The sequence below is a fragment of the Rhincodon typus genome, chromosome 9 (genome assembly GCF_021869965.1).
Source record: "Rhincodon typus isolate 14 chromosome 9, sRhiTyp1.1, whole genome shotgun sequence".
Classification (NCBI taxonomy): domain Eukaryota; kingdom Metazoa; phylum Chordata; class Chondrichthyes; order Orectolobiformes; family Rhincodontidae; genus Rhincodon; species Rhincodon typus.
The window spans coordinates 13,579,629-13,596,795 of NC_063340.1; the positions used below are offsets into that span (position 1 = coordinate 13,579,629).

General features: G+C 41.0%; 2 protein-coding genes across 3 annotated transcripts in view; both read right to left on the reverse strand.

The window, feature by feature from the left end:
• LOC109910756 (insulinoma-associated protein 1b-like) overlaps window positions 1-761 on the reverse strand; it is a 5,426-nt gene extending 4,665 nt beyond the window's left edge. Inside the window, exon 1 of one of the 2 annotated variants that reach the window (XM_048601088.1) lies at window positions 657-761. The gene's annotated coding sequence lies outside the window, so the exon portion shown is untranslated. The remainder of the gene's footprint in view (window positions 1-656) is intronic. The other variant, XM_048601090.1, reaches the window with a different exon arrangement.
• Window positions 762-4,668: 3,907 nt separating this feature from the next.
• Window positions 4,669-17,167, reverse strand: part of cfap61 (cilia and flagella associated protein 61) — a 183,179-nt gene continuing 170,680 nt past the window's right edge. Inside the window, exons 24-25 of the mRNA XM_048600915.1 lie at window positions 8,401-8,491; window positions 4,669-5,134 (exon numbers count right to left, since the gene is read on the reverse strand). Coding sequence (XP_048456872.1) covers window positions 4,934-5,134; window positions 8,401-8,491 — 292 coding nt within the window. The 3' untranslated portion in view covers window positions 4,669-4,933. The remainder of the gene's footprint in view (window positions 5,135-8,400; window positions 8,492-17,167) is intronic.

Genomic DNA, 17,167 nt, shown 5'->3' on the forward strand with positions numbered 1-17,167 from the left:
CTCACACATACACGAACATTACCCCACAACACACATTATCCTCACATAAACACGAACATTACCCCCTAACACACATTATCCTCACACACACACATAAACATTCTCTCTCTCACACACACACACCCTTCCCTCTGTCAGGTGAATATTCTCTCTGTGACGGGCCGCGGAGGGTAAGGACTGAGCAGCTGTGAGCCTGTCTATGGGTATGGGTTGCTCGGTTTGGATGTAAGTGTGTTACTCTCCCCCACGGGGGCGACTGCCACACGTCCGACTCCTCCCCTCTCGGCCCCGACACGCGTCCGCTCTTTGTGAGTCTTCGCTGGCAGCCGGAGCTCTGCCAACTGGAGCCGTCAATCAGCATCAGCGGGGAGACACTGCGGCGGGAACCGAGGGAGGGCTGGTGTCTGGGAGGCAGCAGAACGCTGAGAAAAAAAAAGACAGCATCTTTTCCACAGCCTTCCTCCCTCCCCGGCCCGCCCGGGGCTTTTGTGAATGAAATTAACCCTCTGGCCATTTCAACACGAGCCCAAAACAACGGGGCAGGAGTCCTGATGAAAGGGAGTCACCTTCACATCCTCCCGCAATTCAACTCACCCCCGATATCACTCATAAAAATGACAACAACATTAATAAAAATAAATGCATAATTCACCAACTTTCCGCCCGTTGTGTATCTTTGTTAGAAGGTTAATGTTTAACCTTTCTGGAGGACTGCCACATTCATCATCAGCCGTGATTTGTGCTTTCTCTCTCGTTGTTAGATTTCCTCAGGTTAGTGGTGTCTTTGACACGATTTTATTTTGAAACATCGCAGGACAATCCCCCGCGTCTCTGCCACAGGTGAAGAAAAAAAAAGTTGTAACAAAAGCAGCAATTGCTGGAAAAAAAAACTCAGCAAGTCTGGCAGCAATTTCTGTTTTTGTTTTTTGATTTACAGCATCCACAGTTCTTTAAGGAAAAGTTGACGTTTCTGTCGGGGGTATGGGGTGTCGGTTCCACCTTCTAAACCCGCGATTGCCTTTAGTTTTCTATCAGAATTCTGAAGCGGCGTCCCTTTACACTTAAAACAAAAACAAAATCGATGTGGAAATCGTTAGCCTCGGCTGCGCTTATTTTGTTCCTGGGCAAATAAAACACGCTAAATGATCCTCCACTCAGCGAGCGCTCCTGCCAAAGGACAGAAAATACAGGGTGGGGGGAGGAATGGTGCATAAAAGATGTGGAGATGTGTCGTTTTTTGTCGTGCTGAATAACTGAATGGTGTAGGGAGTGTATCTCCTGGTTGTTTTGGCTGGGCCCGTTGCTGTTGACACGATTTTCTTTCATCTCCCTTTTGACCAGGAGATTGAAAAGCACACGAAAAGCACGCGAACGACTGGCTATTGTGGAGAGGATATTAGCATAAAGCTGCTGGACAAATTAAGATAATTGCACAGCAAATCCGAATCTTGCAGGGATTTATGCTGGGGCGAACGGGGCAGAAAAAAAAACAGAAATAAAACATTGGTTAGCTTAAACCAAAGCGTGCATTGTCCACTTGACGTTCATTAAACAGAGGACCGCTCTCATTGTTTTGATTAAATTCTTGACAATATTCAGGGGTCCCTCTCCTCTCTCAAGTCTAATAAAGATGGGACAAATATGAAATATTTCCAACTTGCGTCGTTCATGTCAGATGTTGACACATTTTAATCCACAGTGCTGTGTTTTATTCTGCTGAGTAAAAGTGTACCCAACCCTTACAACAGTAAGGACAATTAAACTTCAATTTAGTCCCCCCCCTACCCGGCAAAATTTAGCCGCAAGGAAGCAACCGACTTTCTAAAAAAAACTAGAAAGATGCTGAAGTGTTCACTTCATTTTATTCCTTCATGGGATGAGGGCATTGCTAGATGGACCAGCATTTATTGCCCATCTCTAATTGCCCAGGGAGCTCTTAAAAGTCAACCACTGTGCGTCTGGAGTCACATGTAATCAAGACCAGGTAAGAATGGCAGTTTCCTTCCCCACATTAGTGAACCATATGGGTATTTTCCCCAACAATCAATGCATCGTGTTAGGAATTTTAAAAATTCCAGATTTTTATTAAATTCAAATTTCACCAAATGCCCTGGCGGGATTTGAACCCACGTGCTCAGGACATTATCTGGGTCTCTGGATTAATAGGCTAGCAATAATATCTACCGATCATTGCCTCCCCGAAACAAAAACAGAAATTGCTGGAAAAACTTAGCAGGTCTGGCAGCATCTGTGGAGAGAAAGCAGAGTTAACGTTTCGGGTCCAGTGACCCTTTTTCAGAACTGATGGTGGCGTTTTAATTCTGACTTTTTAATTCGTAATGGGCAAAGTCTTGAAGGCAAAAATAAACCCCCATATTTTAAAGCCGGATTGAATTAAACCCGTTCAGTTACAGTGCGGACCATGTTCGCGCTGGGAAATCTGCCTCTTGGTTGGGACCGGATTTAAAAGTGGAAAGTCCTCCACTTTGGGTGTTTAGTTGATGGGAATATTAAATCTTCTGCACTGGCGCGTGTTCTTTGCAACTTCCAGTGACTGCCTTGTCTTTAAAATCAACACCCACCTCTCAACGCAATCTGCTCGGACAGTGTTCTCCCTGGAACAAAAACGTGGGGAATCCAAATTGGTTTAAAAACCGTGGGGGGGGGGGGGAACACTTTGAGAATTAATAGAGACAAATGCAGCCTAATCGGGCGACTTTTCATCACATCTCAGGTTTCCCGAGAAAACTCTGAGTTGAAACTTTATTTTCCTGTTCCATACCTTGGATGATGATTGATTACTTGTTGAGGTGGTTCGCTCCGTGCGTTTTGAACAAACATTGGACTTAAAATCTACACCGTCTTCGTGAAACGGTTTGTGCCGCGTGGGGATTTTTCTCTTTTTTTTGCTGTCCGTTTCTGGAGGGGGATTTTGGTTTTCTCCAGGGGCGTGACTGGCCAGAGACGATGCTAAAAACCTCGCTTGGATTGTGAGGCGGCTCCATTGCACACACACGGGCTCATTAACATACAGCTGCAGGTTGCTATGTGGCTTAAGGCTCCTTTTGGTAAAGTACACACCCGGACTTGCCTTATCACCACCAGCCGTGTGCACACAGCCCAGTGACACACACACACACACACACACACAGGGGAAAAAAACCCAGCCCACAGGCCGGAGAGCCACACACCGATTCCAGCAGGAAGACCTACATCTGCCAGAGGCCTTTCTACATTTATCACGAGAACAATCCGCTCAGCCGCCTGTGCGCTTCTAATATTTATCGATAAATGTACAAAATGTAACGGTGCTGGTTGATTACACATACACCTCCCATTTGAAAGCGAAACTTTTATTGCGTCGCGAATATTCTCTCTACCTAGTTCTGAGTAATGCCCAGGTGGGTTACCACCCCTCCCAGACTGTAAAGACGACCGGAGCCCGTTTTAAATGACATATTCCCGAAAAGGCAGTGCTATTTCGTCGTAAAAGTGGTGGAAACTGCAGATTTGTTTTTTTTTAAATAAGACAACATTGACATTTGGGAAATCTGAAACTGGCGGGATCCTTTTCGACCTGTTAATAAAATTCCACGTGTCACCTTGAACGAATCGTCCATCTCACAGGCGTTTTAGCTGAATGTTCATGCCAATGGGAAATGGGGTATCCCTTGTCCCACTTCAAGGTTCAGCAAGTGGTAAAAGGCAAAACATGGCGTGGGCTGGGAAATCATAACCACCACTGGATTTAAAAAAAGTTGTACAGGCAGCAGTTTTAAAATGTAAAACAACCGGGTTTTACACCGGCGGCTACTGTTAGGAAGGTCACACTGTGAAACGGATGGGGTTTTAATCAGTGACACCTGTTAGGTGAGTTTTAGGCTTCACTTTTTGTTCATTTACGGGATGTGTGCCCTCCCTGCCTAGGTCAGCATTTGCCCAGAGGACAGTCTAAGGGTCACCCACATTGCTGTGGGTCTGGAGTCACATTTAGGCCAGACCAGATAAGGATGGCATTTTCCTTCCCTGAAGGACATTAGTGAACAAGATGGAGTCTCCCCACAATGAACAACTGTTTCACGGTCATCATTAGGCTCAATTCCAGATTTTACCGAATTCAAATTCCACCATCTGCCAGGATACAGATCGATCCCCGTCACCAGAACACCACCCATGTCTCCGAATAAACAGAATTTAAAAACAGAAAAGTTGGAGAAACACAGTAGGTCTGGCAGCACTAGTGCAGAGTAAACAGAGACAGCGTTTCGAGTTAATTATCATTAACCGTTTCTCTCTCCACAGAGCTTCCCTACTTGTTGAGTTTCTCCTAACCTTCCTGTTTTGTTTCAGATTTCCAGCATCCGCAGCTTTTTTTTGTTTTTGGATTAATAATCTAGTGAAAGTACCATTAGCTCATTGCCAAGAGTAATACAACGTGAAAGAATAATCTTTGCATCATTAATTTTGCAAATGATCCACACGCCCTCCTTCAGGAGGAAATTTCCGCTGGACTGAGGTGACCCCAACAGGTCCTGTCGCCTGTTTGTTTTGGTTGTGTCTGTATCAGGTGCAACTTTCCGACCAGCTTCACACTGAATGCAGACGTCTAGAGCGCAAACATCGCACAAGGCTGACAAACACCTTGCATTCGAGGAAATGAACACCGCTTTATTTATTGTACACGTTTTAGAAAAGCTACACTCGAGTAAAACATTTTAAAAGGAAACGAAATCTTGTCAGAGAGAACTTTCACTTCCCCTCCGTCAGCCTGTTATAGTGCGCCATCTTCTGGCTAAGTGGATCAACAGCGTGACTCCAATAAATTGGACACTATTAAACATCAGCAAAGTTTTCAGGATTGAACAGACATTAAGACAAAGTAATTTGAGTGCAATATCACCCCCTCACCCCCCACCATTACCACTGTCGATATTTAAACAATACCAGGCCTTGCAAACATTGGGAGGTGGTAACGATTGTAGCTCAGGTAATTTAGGAGGGTTTTTTCTACCAACTTCTGGTAACCGTTCTTCGCAAACTGCTCCTCCAAATATGCCTTCGTATTTCCCGGCACCAGCAACTCTCCATCCGCTATCCGACGAATCAGCTCTTCAATAGGCTCGTCGACATTTACCTTTGCGGTGAAAGAGAAAACAATTTATGACGATGAAGCTCAAGAAGCACCCAATGTTCGCTGAACATTTTCACTGTGCTTATTTCAAACAAAAATAAATCATAATGGACCCTACAAACATTATTTCACGGCTTTGCTTCAGACAACTGGACCATATACTGAATGAAAATTCACACCTTCCTCAAAAGAATCGCAAAGGACAGGTCAAAACATGGTCAAAGTAAGGAATCATCTTTACTCAACTATCAGACAGATTCCAAAACCTTCATAGCTAATTAGCCACATGCACACAGATAGGTCCCACAAACAGAAAATGATGAATAAATATTAGCCAAAGCACACTCTCCCCCTTGAATCGGCACAAACACCACTTCCAGGCCACTTTCCAGTAGGTAGGTGACACAGAGCCTCAGAACCGAGAGAAAATAAACATTTATATTGTGCTTTTGGTGCCCTCAGCATGTTCCAAAGCACTTCATATCCTTTAAAAAATATTTTGTGTGACTATTGTTTTGAAAGGAAATGTGGATTTGAAGTACTGATGGGAGGTACCAACATCAGTGAGATAAGTTTAACTTACTTCCTGTTCAGGTAGGGGATGGTAAAATCATATCTAATATTGGACACTGTCAGTTTTATAGTGCGTTAATTGAGTACAGTCAGCACCTTGCTTATTGTGAATATCCAAGGAATGTGCTGTTTGATATAATCTCCTGGTCTTTGGGGCATACAACCCACATATCCAGCAGCATTGACATTTATTTATCATATGATCTATTGGTGTGACAGGAAGAATTTTTTGGCTTGATAACAGCATTTGTTTAATGGCACTACTATATGAGTTTTAGTACTAGTGTGAAGTGATTCTGTGACTGGGCAGCACTTGCTAAATCGCAAGTACACAAAAATTATGCTGACAACCAAATTAGAATTGTCCGCTGGGTTTCCAATACGTGATACAGGAAACTACATGAACTAATACATGGGGCTCTCTTTGCGAACAGAAAGAAATGTACACATACAACTGCCTGTTTCAACACAACAAAATAAGTGACAGTCATTCTATGTTTAATTTCTTAGGGTAATGCCTTGATCAATCAGAGTCAACCTGCCTGGTTTACAGTTTATGTACAGATTGCTAGGGAATCATAGAACATCATTTTGGATTTACACAGGGAAAAATCATGCTTGACAAATCTTGAATTCTTCCAGGATGTAACTATTGGAGTTGATCAGGGGAACCAGTGGATGTGATTTATTTGGACTTTCAGAAGGCTTTTTACAAAGTCCCACAGAAGAGATTAATGTGTAAAATTAAAGTTCATGAGTTTGGGGTTAGTGTAGTGAGACAGACAGAGAATTAGTTGGCAGACAGGAAACAAACAGTCGGAATAAATGGGTCCTTTTCTGAATGGCAGGCAGTGACTAGCGGGGCTATGACCCCAGCTATTCACAATATATGTTAATGATTTAGATGAGGGAACTAAATGTAATGTCTCAAAATTTGCAGATAACACAAAGCTGGGTGAAAGGGTGAGCTGTGAGGAGGATGCAGAGATGTTGCAGTGTTATTTTGGACAGGCTGAATGAGTGGACAAATGCATGACAGATGCAGTATAATGTGGATAAACATGAGGTTATCCACTTTGGTAGCAAAAATAGGAAGACAGATTATGATTTCATGGCTGTAAACTGAGAGAGGGCAATGTTTAACAGACCTGGGTATCCTCATTCACCAATCACTGAAAGTAAGTGTGCAGATGCAACAGACAGTAAATAAGGCAAATTATATGTTGGCCTTCATAGCAACAGGATTTGAGTACAGGAACAAGGATATCTTGTTGCAATTATACAGGGTTTGGTAAGGTCACGCCTGGAATATTGTGGATGTTCTTGCTAAACAGACAGTGCAGCAAAGGTTTACCAGATTGATTCCTGGGATGGCAGAACTTATATCTGAGGAGAGATTGAGTTGATTAGGATTGTGTTCACTCGAGTTTAGAAGAATGACAGGGCATCTCAATGAAACCATAAAATTCTAACAGGATTAGACACGTTAGATGCAGGAACATTTTCCTGGCAGTAAGGGATTCCAGAACCAGGGGTCATAGTATAAGGATAAGAGGTAAAACTTTTGGGACTGAGATGAGGTGCAGTTTCTTCACCCAGAGAGTGGTAAGCCTATGGAATTTACTACCACAGAAAGTGGTTGAGGCCAGAACACTGTGTTTTCAAGAAGGAGGGAAATATAATTCTTGAGGCTAAAGGGGTCAAGGGATATGGGAGAGGGTGGGATTAGGGCATTGAGCTTGATGATCAGCCATGAACATAGTGAATGGCACAGCAGGATCAAGGGGTCAACGGCCTACTCCTGCTTCTATATTTTTATAAAACCAGTGCATTCTCCACTAATCAAAGTCGACTTGCAAACCAATCTGCAATCTCCTGTCATACACTATATATCTTGTTTTCCCTTCACATTGATTTTTCTTGTAAGTTTTCTGATAGGTGGAAAAGTTTTGATAAAATGCCTCTTTTTTCAACAATATGCAAGTTCTTTACTATCAAACGACAACAAGGATTTCTTTTGAATTTTAACAAAATTTGCTTTCTTTATTTACAAAATGGCTAGCACCACAACATCATCCAATGACTTGGATGAGGAACAGATGGTTTATAATTACAGCAACATTTGGCATTGGATATCAAAAGGTGCAAAAATATCCTGACATTAAAGCAAATAAAATGCAAGATTTTTACTCTCAGAGAATTCAAAAGGGCTGAGTACTTCTCATAATGCGTGTGTGTGTGTTTATGGCAGCATCGGGCTACTTTGGAAGTCAGGCCAGGCTTCCTTGGAAAAGCTGAGTATGCTGCCAGTTCCTGAAGTGGGCTAGGTAGAAAGCCTGTGTCGGGTCTCCAGCACTGGCACAAAAAATTAAATTAAAACAATAAAACATACAGCATTCTGCCAGCCTTTACTATCCCAGGTGGCTAGCAACCATGCTGTTCACACAGGGATAAACAATCAGCAGACAGGAAACTATAAAGTAATATGTGCTGATTATTCTTCGCTTTCTCTTTTATTTTACTAAGTTCAGTCTCCAGACATTTCACTCTCCATAGATGCTATTGGACCTGCTGAGTATTTCCAGCAACTTCTGCTTTTAGTTTGGATTTCAGTAGTATTCCACAGTTCTTTTCTTTGGTATTGTGAAAGTATGTTTTCACTTTCAAAACAGTAACCATAAAAGAAAATGAGATACCTTGTTGGATTCTATTAACTGCCGCACTTCTTGTTTGAAGTCCATGAAACGATCATGATATATACACATGCACCAAGGCTCCCTTAGATAGCTGAAAAGAGAAAAATGTTTCATCACAGACTGCAATACTTTCTGGATACCATTGTATTTTAGCTTCAATCATTGATAACTGATTCTGTCACCATCATATTTTCTTCAAAAGTCTAGAATAGTCTGGTGAATCAACTGTTTGAGGGCATGTTCTGTATCAATAATTACTTTTAAATAAGATTTATTCAGAGGGAAAGAAAGCATTTCAAGCAGTAGTGAATTTTTTTTTTGGAAAGCTCTGTTTTATCAATTTGTAGATTCAGGGACCTGCATCCCATGAATGTACCCAATACATAGAATATATTACTCTCTGAATTCAGTTTGCACATCAGTGATTTTGATAGCTATTAACTTCAGTATGTTATCATGGAGAAAAATCTAACAGACTAACTAATATAATGTTGGCATTTATATTTTGATTTGATTTATTATTGTCACATGTACTGAGATACATTGAAAAGTATTGTTTTGTGTGCTAACCAGACAATTTATACTTTATGTAAGCACATAAGGGTAACAGAACTGAATGCAGAATATAGCATTACAGCTACAGAGATGGTGCAGAGAGACATCAACTCTGTTATATGAGGGGTCGGTTCTTAAGTCTGATAACAACAGGGAAGAAGTTGTTCTTAAATCTGTTTGTTTGTGTTTTCAAACATTTGTATCATCTGCCTGATGGAAGAGGGCAGAAGAGAGTATAATGGTGGGGGGGAGGGGGGGCATCTTTGATTATGTTGACTGCTTTCCTGAGGCAGTGGGAAGTGTAGATGCAGTCAATGGAAGGAAGGCTGATTTTCATGCTGGACTGGGCTGCTTTGACATAATTTCTGTAATTTCTTAGCGACTTGGGCAGAACAGTTACATACCAAGCTGTGATGCATTCGGTTAGGATGCTTTCTATGGTGCATCCATAAAAATTGATAAGAGTTCTAGTTACTGTTCAGTAATAATCCTTTTGGTTCCTTTTGGATTAGACATTGGAGTCGCTCTTAACCAAAAGGGATAGTAACATTTCACAAGTTGAAAGGTAAAAGTTTTCATTTCATTAGGAGTAGTCAGAACATTAAGACAGAAAACTACTTTAGATTAATCAAGAAATAAGGTGAAATATCAGCATAGTCTTCTGGAAAACATTTTGAACACCTTTGGAAATTAGAGATAAATTTCCAAAATTTCCCTTAAGTGGCCTAAACATTTTTCAATTCTATTTCTTTAATCTCTGCCAGGAGATTTCTTTCTTTATGAAGTTTTCACATGCTTTTATTATGATGGGGTAATAGCAAGTAACTACGTGCATTTGGAAGTTGCAATTGAAAAATAATTAGGGAGAAATATTTAACTTATTGAAGTCAAAAAATTAGTTATTAGAATTATAGGTACTCTGTGAAAATTAATTGATAAAAGTAATATTTTATTTTGTTAAAACCTTTATTTCTCAGTATTGCTTAATATTTTCAAAAGTTGTAGGCACGCTTAGATTCTTTTTTAATAATTTCTAAATGAAGTGAAACTTGTAGTAAACTGTAATCATGCTTATTCTTTGATGACAGTGGCATACAATAAAAATCAAAAGTAATCATTTATCTGAAATATTAATTAAATGTTAGGTTTTCTTTGGTTGTAAACTAATGTAACACCTGCCATATGAGTGAATGTATTTATTGAATAACTCATTCAATAATAAACATTAATCAGTCATAAATTGGACAGGTACCATGCCAAAATAAATTTTTTCAGTGGTTTCCAATCGAGAAAAGTGGCACTGGCTCAAAAAAATTACTTCCAATCCAAAAGTTAAATTAAAAATGTAAAGTTGCAATGGAAATAGAAGATTGTTCTTCCAGGCTCAAATTTCATTCCCTTTTATGGCTTTCTTAATGTATTTACCTCTCCATTTTTCTCTTGTCCTTTAAAACACTCGTAAGAAATCTACATTTTTGATTAAATCTATGGTCTCAAATTGTCATTGGTGGAACTTTCAACAGGATGAGGGATCAACCCAAACAGAGGTAAGCATGCTAATAATTTTGCATCACTTACAGCGTGCTGGTTTTTCACGTGGTTGCAGTGATATTGTGCAGACTTCGGGTATTATGTAGTGGCAACTGTCTTGAAAAGGTTGGGTCAACAATTGAGGGTTATAACAAGTCAGTTGAGAGTCTACTGAAAGGCAGGAAGTGATTTTGGAGGTAGTATGGGGTAACGTGCAAGGACACGATGTTATAAAGCGGAGGTTGACCACGCTCTAAGAACTAAAACTGGAACACCCAAAGAGGAGCACCTTGCCCCATAATCTGTAAAAGGAGTGTGAAAAGTGATGTAACTTGTCTTTTAGCAATTTCAACTGGTTAAACAAAATAAATCCCTGACACTCACTTTAAAATCAACAAGTAACAATTTATTCACCTACTTCTAACAGTGAACAAACTGAATAAATCCCTTCTGACTATTAACTATTCCCGAATAAGGCAAGATTCTAATGGTATGCTGTTCCAATAAATATAAGTCCCACTTATATTAAAAAAAAATTTAGTGTCTTGAAATTACAGCCGTGTCACGTGTCTTCCAGAAAGTTCTGTGCCTTCTCCATTGATTCTTCTGTCAGGAATGCCTTCTCCATCGATTCTTCTGTCAGGAAGTACTGGTTGTACTGTTGGTACCATTGTTATTTAGATGGTGCTTTCTCTAAGACATAGAGCAGGCTGTGAGAGCCAGCGATTCTCTCTTGAGAGCTGACGGCTGTTAGCTTTGATGGATGGCAGCTAGCTCTGGGGCTTTGTCCAACTGCCCCCTTCTTTTTATACGCTTGATGACATATCAATATTTCTTACAATAGGATTGGTCCTACGTTATCAAAACCATTAGAATTAAATTTAATAGGTTTTTGGTATCTAAGTACCTGGTTCAAATTGATTGGCTAAATTCAAACACCTGTTGTTTTGGTAAAAAAAACTGCTGCTTGGCGTGTTAATTGTATGGTCTTTTGATACAAACGTTTCAATTCAGGCACTCGCTGTGTACTTGCAAACTTTCAAGCTGCTGCTCATAGACATCCACTTGAAATCTCTAAGCACAGAAAAAGCACGTGATCTTTTAAAGGGATCATGCAATGCTCCCCCCGCCACCCACACCAGCATTTTACAAACACCAAATTCTAACTTCCTTCCTCTCAATCCATAAGTATTCTACCCAACTTTGCAACAACAACTATATTTATAAAGGGGAGGCAATATTGCAGCAGGGTGCTAACTGGGAAGGTGGGTGCATTTAATAGCGGTCTATTAAAAGTGGAAGGATCAGACATCTTCAAGCAGTGGCAAACCATGATATACTGTGCAGAGGTCACAGCTAGTTTGGTTTGTTGAACCTTGTTAGATGTGGGGGAGTGAACCTCCAGACGTTGGTGGAGCATAGGTGGGGGTCCAAATAGCCATTATAGCACCACTGGTAGCATGGAAGGTATTCCTGAACATCGGGCTGAGTTACACCGAGTTGGAGATGAATATAATGAGCAACAGGTGTTCCAATAGCAAATTCAGATCACTGGTCATGAGGTACACAGAGCTACAAGGAAGGCATAAATGTGATACATTTCAATATGGGGTATACTGACAAAGGATAGGCTTTCTGCATATGATAGAGCATTAGTGTCACTGGCTATTAAGGCTGCAGAATTATGAGTCCACATAGAGGAGCACATTATTTCTCACCTGTTGCTGGGGCACACCTTGCCAGTAGCTGTTAAAGTAGCAACAGTGTTGACATCTTTGCCCTTGGGTCGTTGCACGGGAATGGTAAAGGACCTGAATGACCTCTTGCAGTCTCAAATCACAGCATAATATTAGCCATATTTCAGATGGCACGGCCTTGTGTCGGACTCCTGAGGCTCTGAATTTCCATCCAGCTGAGCTTGGTGGTCTGATCTTCATCCTTAGAGGAGGACCTGCTTACAGGTGAGGTTGCCTCTGTCACATCTTCAAAGAAGTGTTGATTACCCTGTGCTGCCTGTTATAAACTTTGTGTGAGAGGTCCATTGCTGTGAGTGCTTATATGCTCGTGGAGGATATGCTTGACTATGTGCTGGTGCTGGCTTCTTCCTTTGTTGAAGATGACACCAACTTCACATTGTCATGAGCTGATTCCTCATCCACAAATGACCATGTGGTAAATATAAAAAGCTGGTTAATGAAAATTTGCATTTGTCAGCAGATGCTTCTCGAACTATATCAAGCCATTACAGGTTACATATTGACATGGAGGAAACTGAGGAACCTGGAGCACCATCTCCATCATCTGAACATCGGAAGATCACCTCCAGGTCATGGACTGACGACTCCTAGTTCACCATATCTAATTTTCTGATGTGCTCTCACCTTGGCAGCTTTATCCATAGATGTTGGAATAACTTGATAGGCACTTCACCACCTAAATGAACCCTTTTTCTGAATTTGTGAGATCACTTTCCCTGCAAGATCAAGAGCAAGACTGTCAAGACCATGAGCCTTCCTCCACAAGTGCTTGTGGTGGGAAATTTGCCAACTGCTCAGTAATATTCAGTGCATAAATATTGTCCATTATATAGGGCACTATGTGCCCTCATGCTGCTCAGCCTCTGGATGTGCTAGCGACTACAGAATTGGATGCCTTTTGTTTGGGTATTATGTTGCATTCACTTTTCCAGTCTGCAGAAGGTCACTCAAGCACTTGCAGTATTGTACCCACATATGCTGACAATGCTGCAGCTATTCACTTTAAGAGCAAACACTGGCAATGCCTGCTTACCTGGCTCACTGACCATTGCATGCTGCTCTCTGGAAATAGAACTCTCTGCCACGTAATAATCGCCTCTAAAAGTACCACTGGCTGCCATTGCATGAGAGTCTTCTCACTGATTCCTCTTTCTTCCATTCCAACATAAATGCCAACCATAATAATGGCTGCCATTTGACATTTAAAATGGGCTGTCACACCCAAATCCAGTTTCCTCTCCATGTCCACTGCCTCAAATTGGATGGTGAATACACCATTTGTCCAATAATTAGCCATCCCTTTGGAACTGGCATTGATTGTTAGGTGATGATGTGGAGTGGGGAAGGGACCAGAAAATCACCTCAATGTCAACTTTCCAAGCTGAAAATCAAAATCCAACTCTTTATCTCCTGGCTTGGCTCAGCGACAATTTTTTTTTGATTTCACTCCTGCGATGTCTTGGGATGCTTATATGAATTGTGCTATATAAGTGCAAACTGTTGTTGATATACTTTTTTTCATTATTTTACACTACCGAATGCGATGAAATCCAGAAAAGATGAACAGCTGTATCAATACTAGCATGACAAGGAAGTCAGCCAGAAATTCAGCATAGCACAGCTGAGAGAAAAAGAAGCAACATAATCTATCCCTGAGGAACAGAGCCCCATGACACTCAAATGTGGCTCTGACCTTACCAAAATTTGACATTTAATTAAAGGTTAGTTGTTCTGTGTATCCTCAGGGCTGTGCTAATATCACTGCAGTGAAGCCACAAATTTGCTGTGTCAAGATTGATACAATTAAACAGAATTGTCTGTGTTCCTATCAGTGCAATAAAACAACAAAATGATAGCTCTCTAATGTTAAAATACAGCAGTACAAATTAGTAGTGGCAAGAAGCAAAAAATCCGAGTCCGTTCTGAGACACACCTCTCCCATAACTTTGACAGGAGTAAGAAATCAGGCCTTCATTACATAGTTGTAGACTATCGATAGACTATCCAAACACTTGCATTTTGAGCAGGGATAAATGAATACCAGCCATAGATTTGAGTTTCTTTAACTCAAAGGTATGAGACTAATAGGGGTATTATTAAGAGTCAGCTCAAATCAGTTATTTCAGCACAGACAGGCAGTTGAACCAAATTAAACATCAAATTGTTTTAATCAGGATCTCCCTAATATTGTTAAGTACTCCAAGTGGGTCTGAACCTTATTATGCCATCTTGTGCTTACCAGTAGTAACTGCTCACCACCACTGGGATCTGCTAGGATTTCTGACATCAGTGTCATATTTAAAGCCCAGCTGTGCATCAGGTCAATTGCTGCCAGCCACGAATAGTCCTTCACATTTCACATTATACATAATGGGAGGAAAACAAAAAAGAAAAGCTTCAGAGGGGATATAGGTGACACAGGTGACACCTCATTGCAAAGAGAAGCTCACCATAGTAAATGCATTGCCATTTTACATCATCACCTGTCTGATAGAACTACAAGAATGAAGCTACACAGGTTGTCCGTCCTTAGCATGATACTATGCTTGAACTCTGTCTATGTGAGTGTTATTCTCTCCCGAATGACCAGTGTGGCATAGCATCTTATCATTGCTCAGGAATGACTGTGGTCTATACCCTGACTGAATTGGAAGGACGATCTCTGCAGCTCCTGACTGATTTGCTCTTGTTCACTGGATATGTAGGAATGACAATAGCCCACTGCCCAGACTATAATTATATGGAACCCATGTCACGGACTGTCCAAAGCACCCAAATGACCAAGTCTAAGGCCCTGGACTGATGACAGACCTGCTTGATTTGACTGAGGACTATTCCCCTTCGACTTTGAGACATGGCCATTTAATCATTTAATCAAAGCACATTCAATGTGTTTGCTGAGTAAGCTGCTGGCACATGCTGCAGATGTGACAATGACATAGCACTGTGCCATAAAACAACATATCTACCCCATGACTTATCACTGCTGGCTACCATGGAAGCTTCCTGGCTTTATGCCCATGGTAAAAGTCAAAACAATCAGTATGTGATGACACTCAGCCTGAATGTGATGGTAATGTGCAAAAAAGGCAAGGTAAGGTAATGCAGGAATGCTGTGAGCATCCAAATAGGCACAGAGTGCTAAGGCAGCAAGCTAAGAACCCTGAGATACACCTTTCTCCAATCCATGAAGATGGGAGCCTGACCTTATATACAAAGTGGCCTGGGAGTTGCATTACAACTGTGGATAACCGTATTCTAAGTGAGTTGTGTCATGTTGATATGGTGAGATTGCTGCATGTCTGATGCCAACCTGTGTGGATGGATGATGCAGGTGGTTACTGCCCATGGAGTGTGTTCTGAGGCAGTGGGGATGGCTGGCTAAGACAGAGGCCTGGAGGAATAAGTGGCCAGCTGGAGATTTCCTCTCTGACCTTCATATTGGGAATTGTCACCATCTAGTTTCTCTGTTCCATGTGGGAAAATGCAAGCTACACATAAATGAGGTGAGAATAGGTCATAGTGAGATGTTAACACATGCAAATGGACCTCTTGCCACTAACTAGCAAAATTCTCATCTTGTTATTCAACCTTGGGTGGAAGATTTGACCTTTTTATGGTTTGTTCAAGAATCCCTTTTTTCCGATTTGCCATATTTTCCCAACTGACTCATTATTGCCTACATTGTTCAGGGACTGAGAAAATTCAGCCCACTGGACTATTCTGAGAGCTACAGCTGATCCCAGCTTTCTTCTTTACGCGTATGAGCATCACAGCTGTAGAAGGCACAGAGCACTCTGCACAAGCCTAGAAGCAAAATAATCTACATTAATCAGGGTTTCTATTCTATTGAATTAAAAGAGGAGTTTCCCCACTTAAAGACTTGAACTGCTTTCAGGTAACTGAGTCTAAATATTGAATAAAGGGTAATGCTTTGTCCAATGATGATTCTCAAATATTTCTCCAATATTGGCAAAGTTTATTTATTTAAGGATTATTCAATTATGTTGGATTACAACTGCAGTAAAATTCTAAATAGATTATTAATTAGGTCATTTTTATTTGTGCATGACTTCACTCATTTTTGGTAGAATGATATCCATGTATTAGTTTTAAAATGTTATTTTTGGATTGGAAAGTTAGTTTTCCTTTGATTTTATACAGAAGTCAAAGAGGAGAAAACGTGCTTAGTTTACATTAGCAAAATCGGTTCCTTTCACAAAAGGGTAGAATCAAAACCCATACTTTTATGGGTCCATGACACTGTCAAAATAGGAAAAAACTCTTAAAGGAGAGAACTGCAGTCTGAGAATGAGTTAATTAGTGCCTGTTCTGAGCTCACTAAGAATGCCCTTGGAGGTCGAAAATGATGGATGTGGTGTGCATGGACATTTGTGGGGCAAATTGTCTCAGCTGCCATATGAGTGCAGGGGTGAAGAAAACATTTACTGGCAGATCATAAAAGTAATCAATGAGCAATATTGATTTCCCACCAGCAATGTCAGTTTGGAGCACCATACTCCAGTCCATTCCGTCTTTAACCTCTCACAACTAAACATTTTCAGCGGCAGCAATACCACACCACCTGGAGGGCGTTTGTGGTGCAATAGTAGTGTCCCTACCTCTGATCCAGACCTGTGTTCAGGTCCCACTTGTTCCAAAAGTGTGTCACAATATATCTGAGCAGTTTGATTAGAAAATATCTGACACCCCACGTAAGGCCTGGCTTAGTTGGGCTTTTGTGGTGCAGTGATAGTATCCTTACTCCCATGTTCAACAACCATCTGCTTCAGAGGTACATCATAACACATCTGAACAGGTTAATCAGAAAATATCTAACACCCTACCAATGCTATTTAAAGGGTCACAGGTTAGTAGCCAGTTGTTTTTTTTTCTGACTGTCACAACGCTACAAGTGTTTGGTG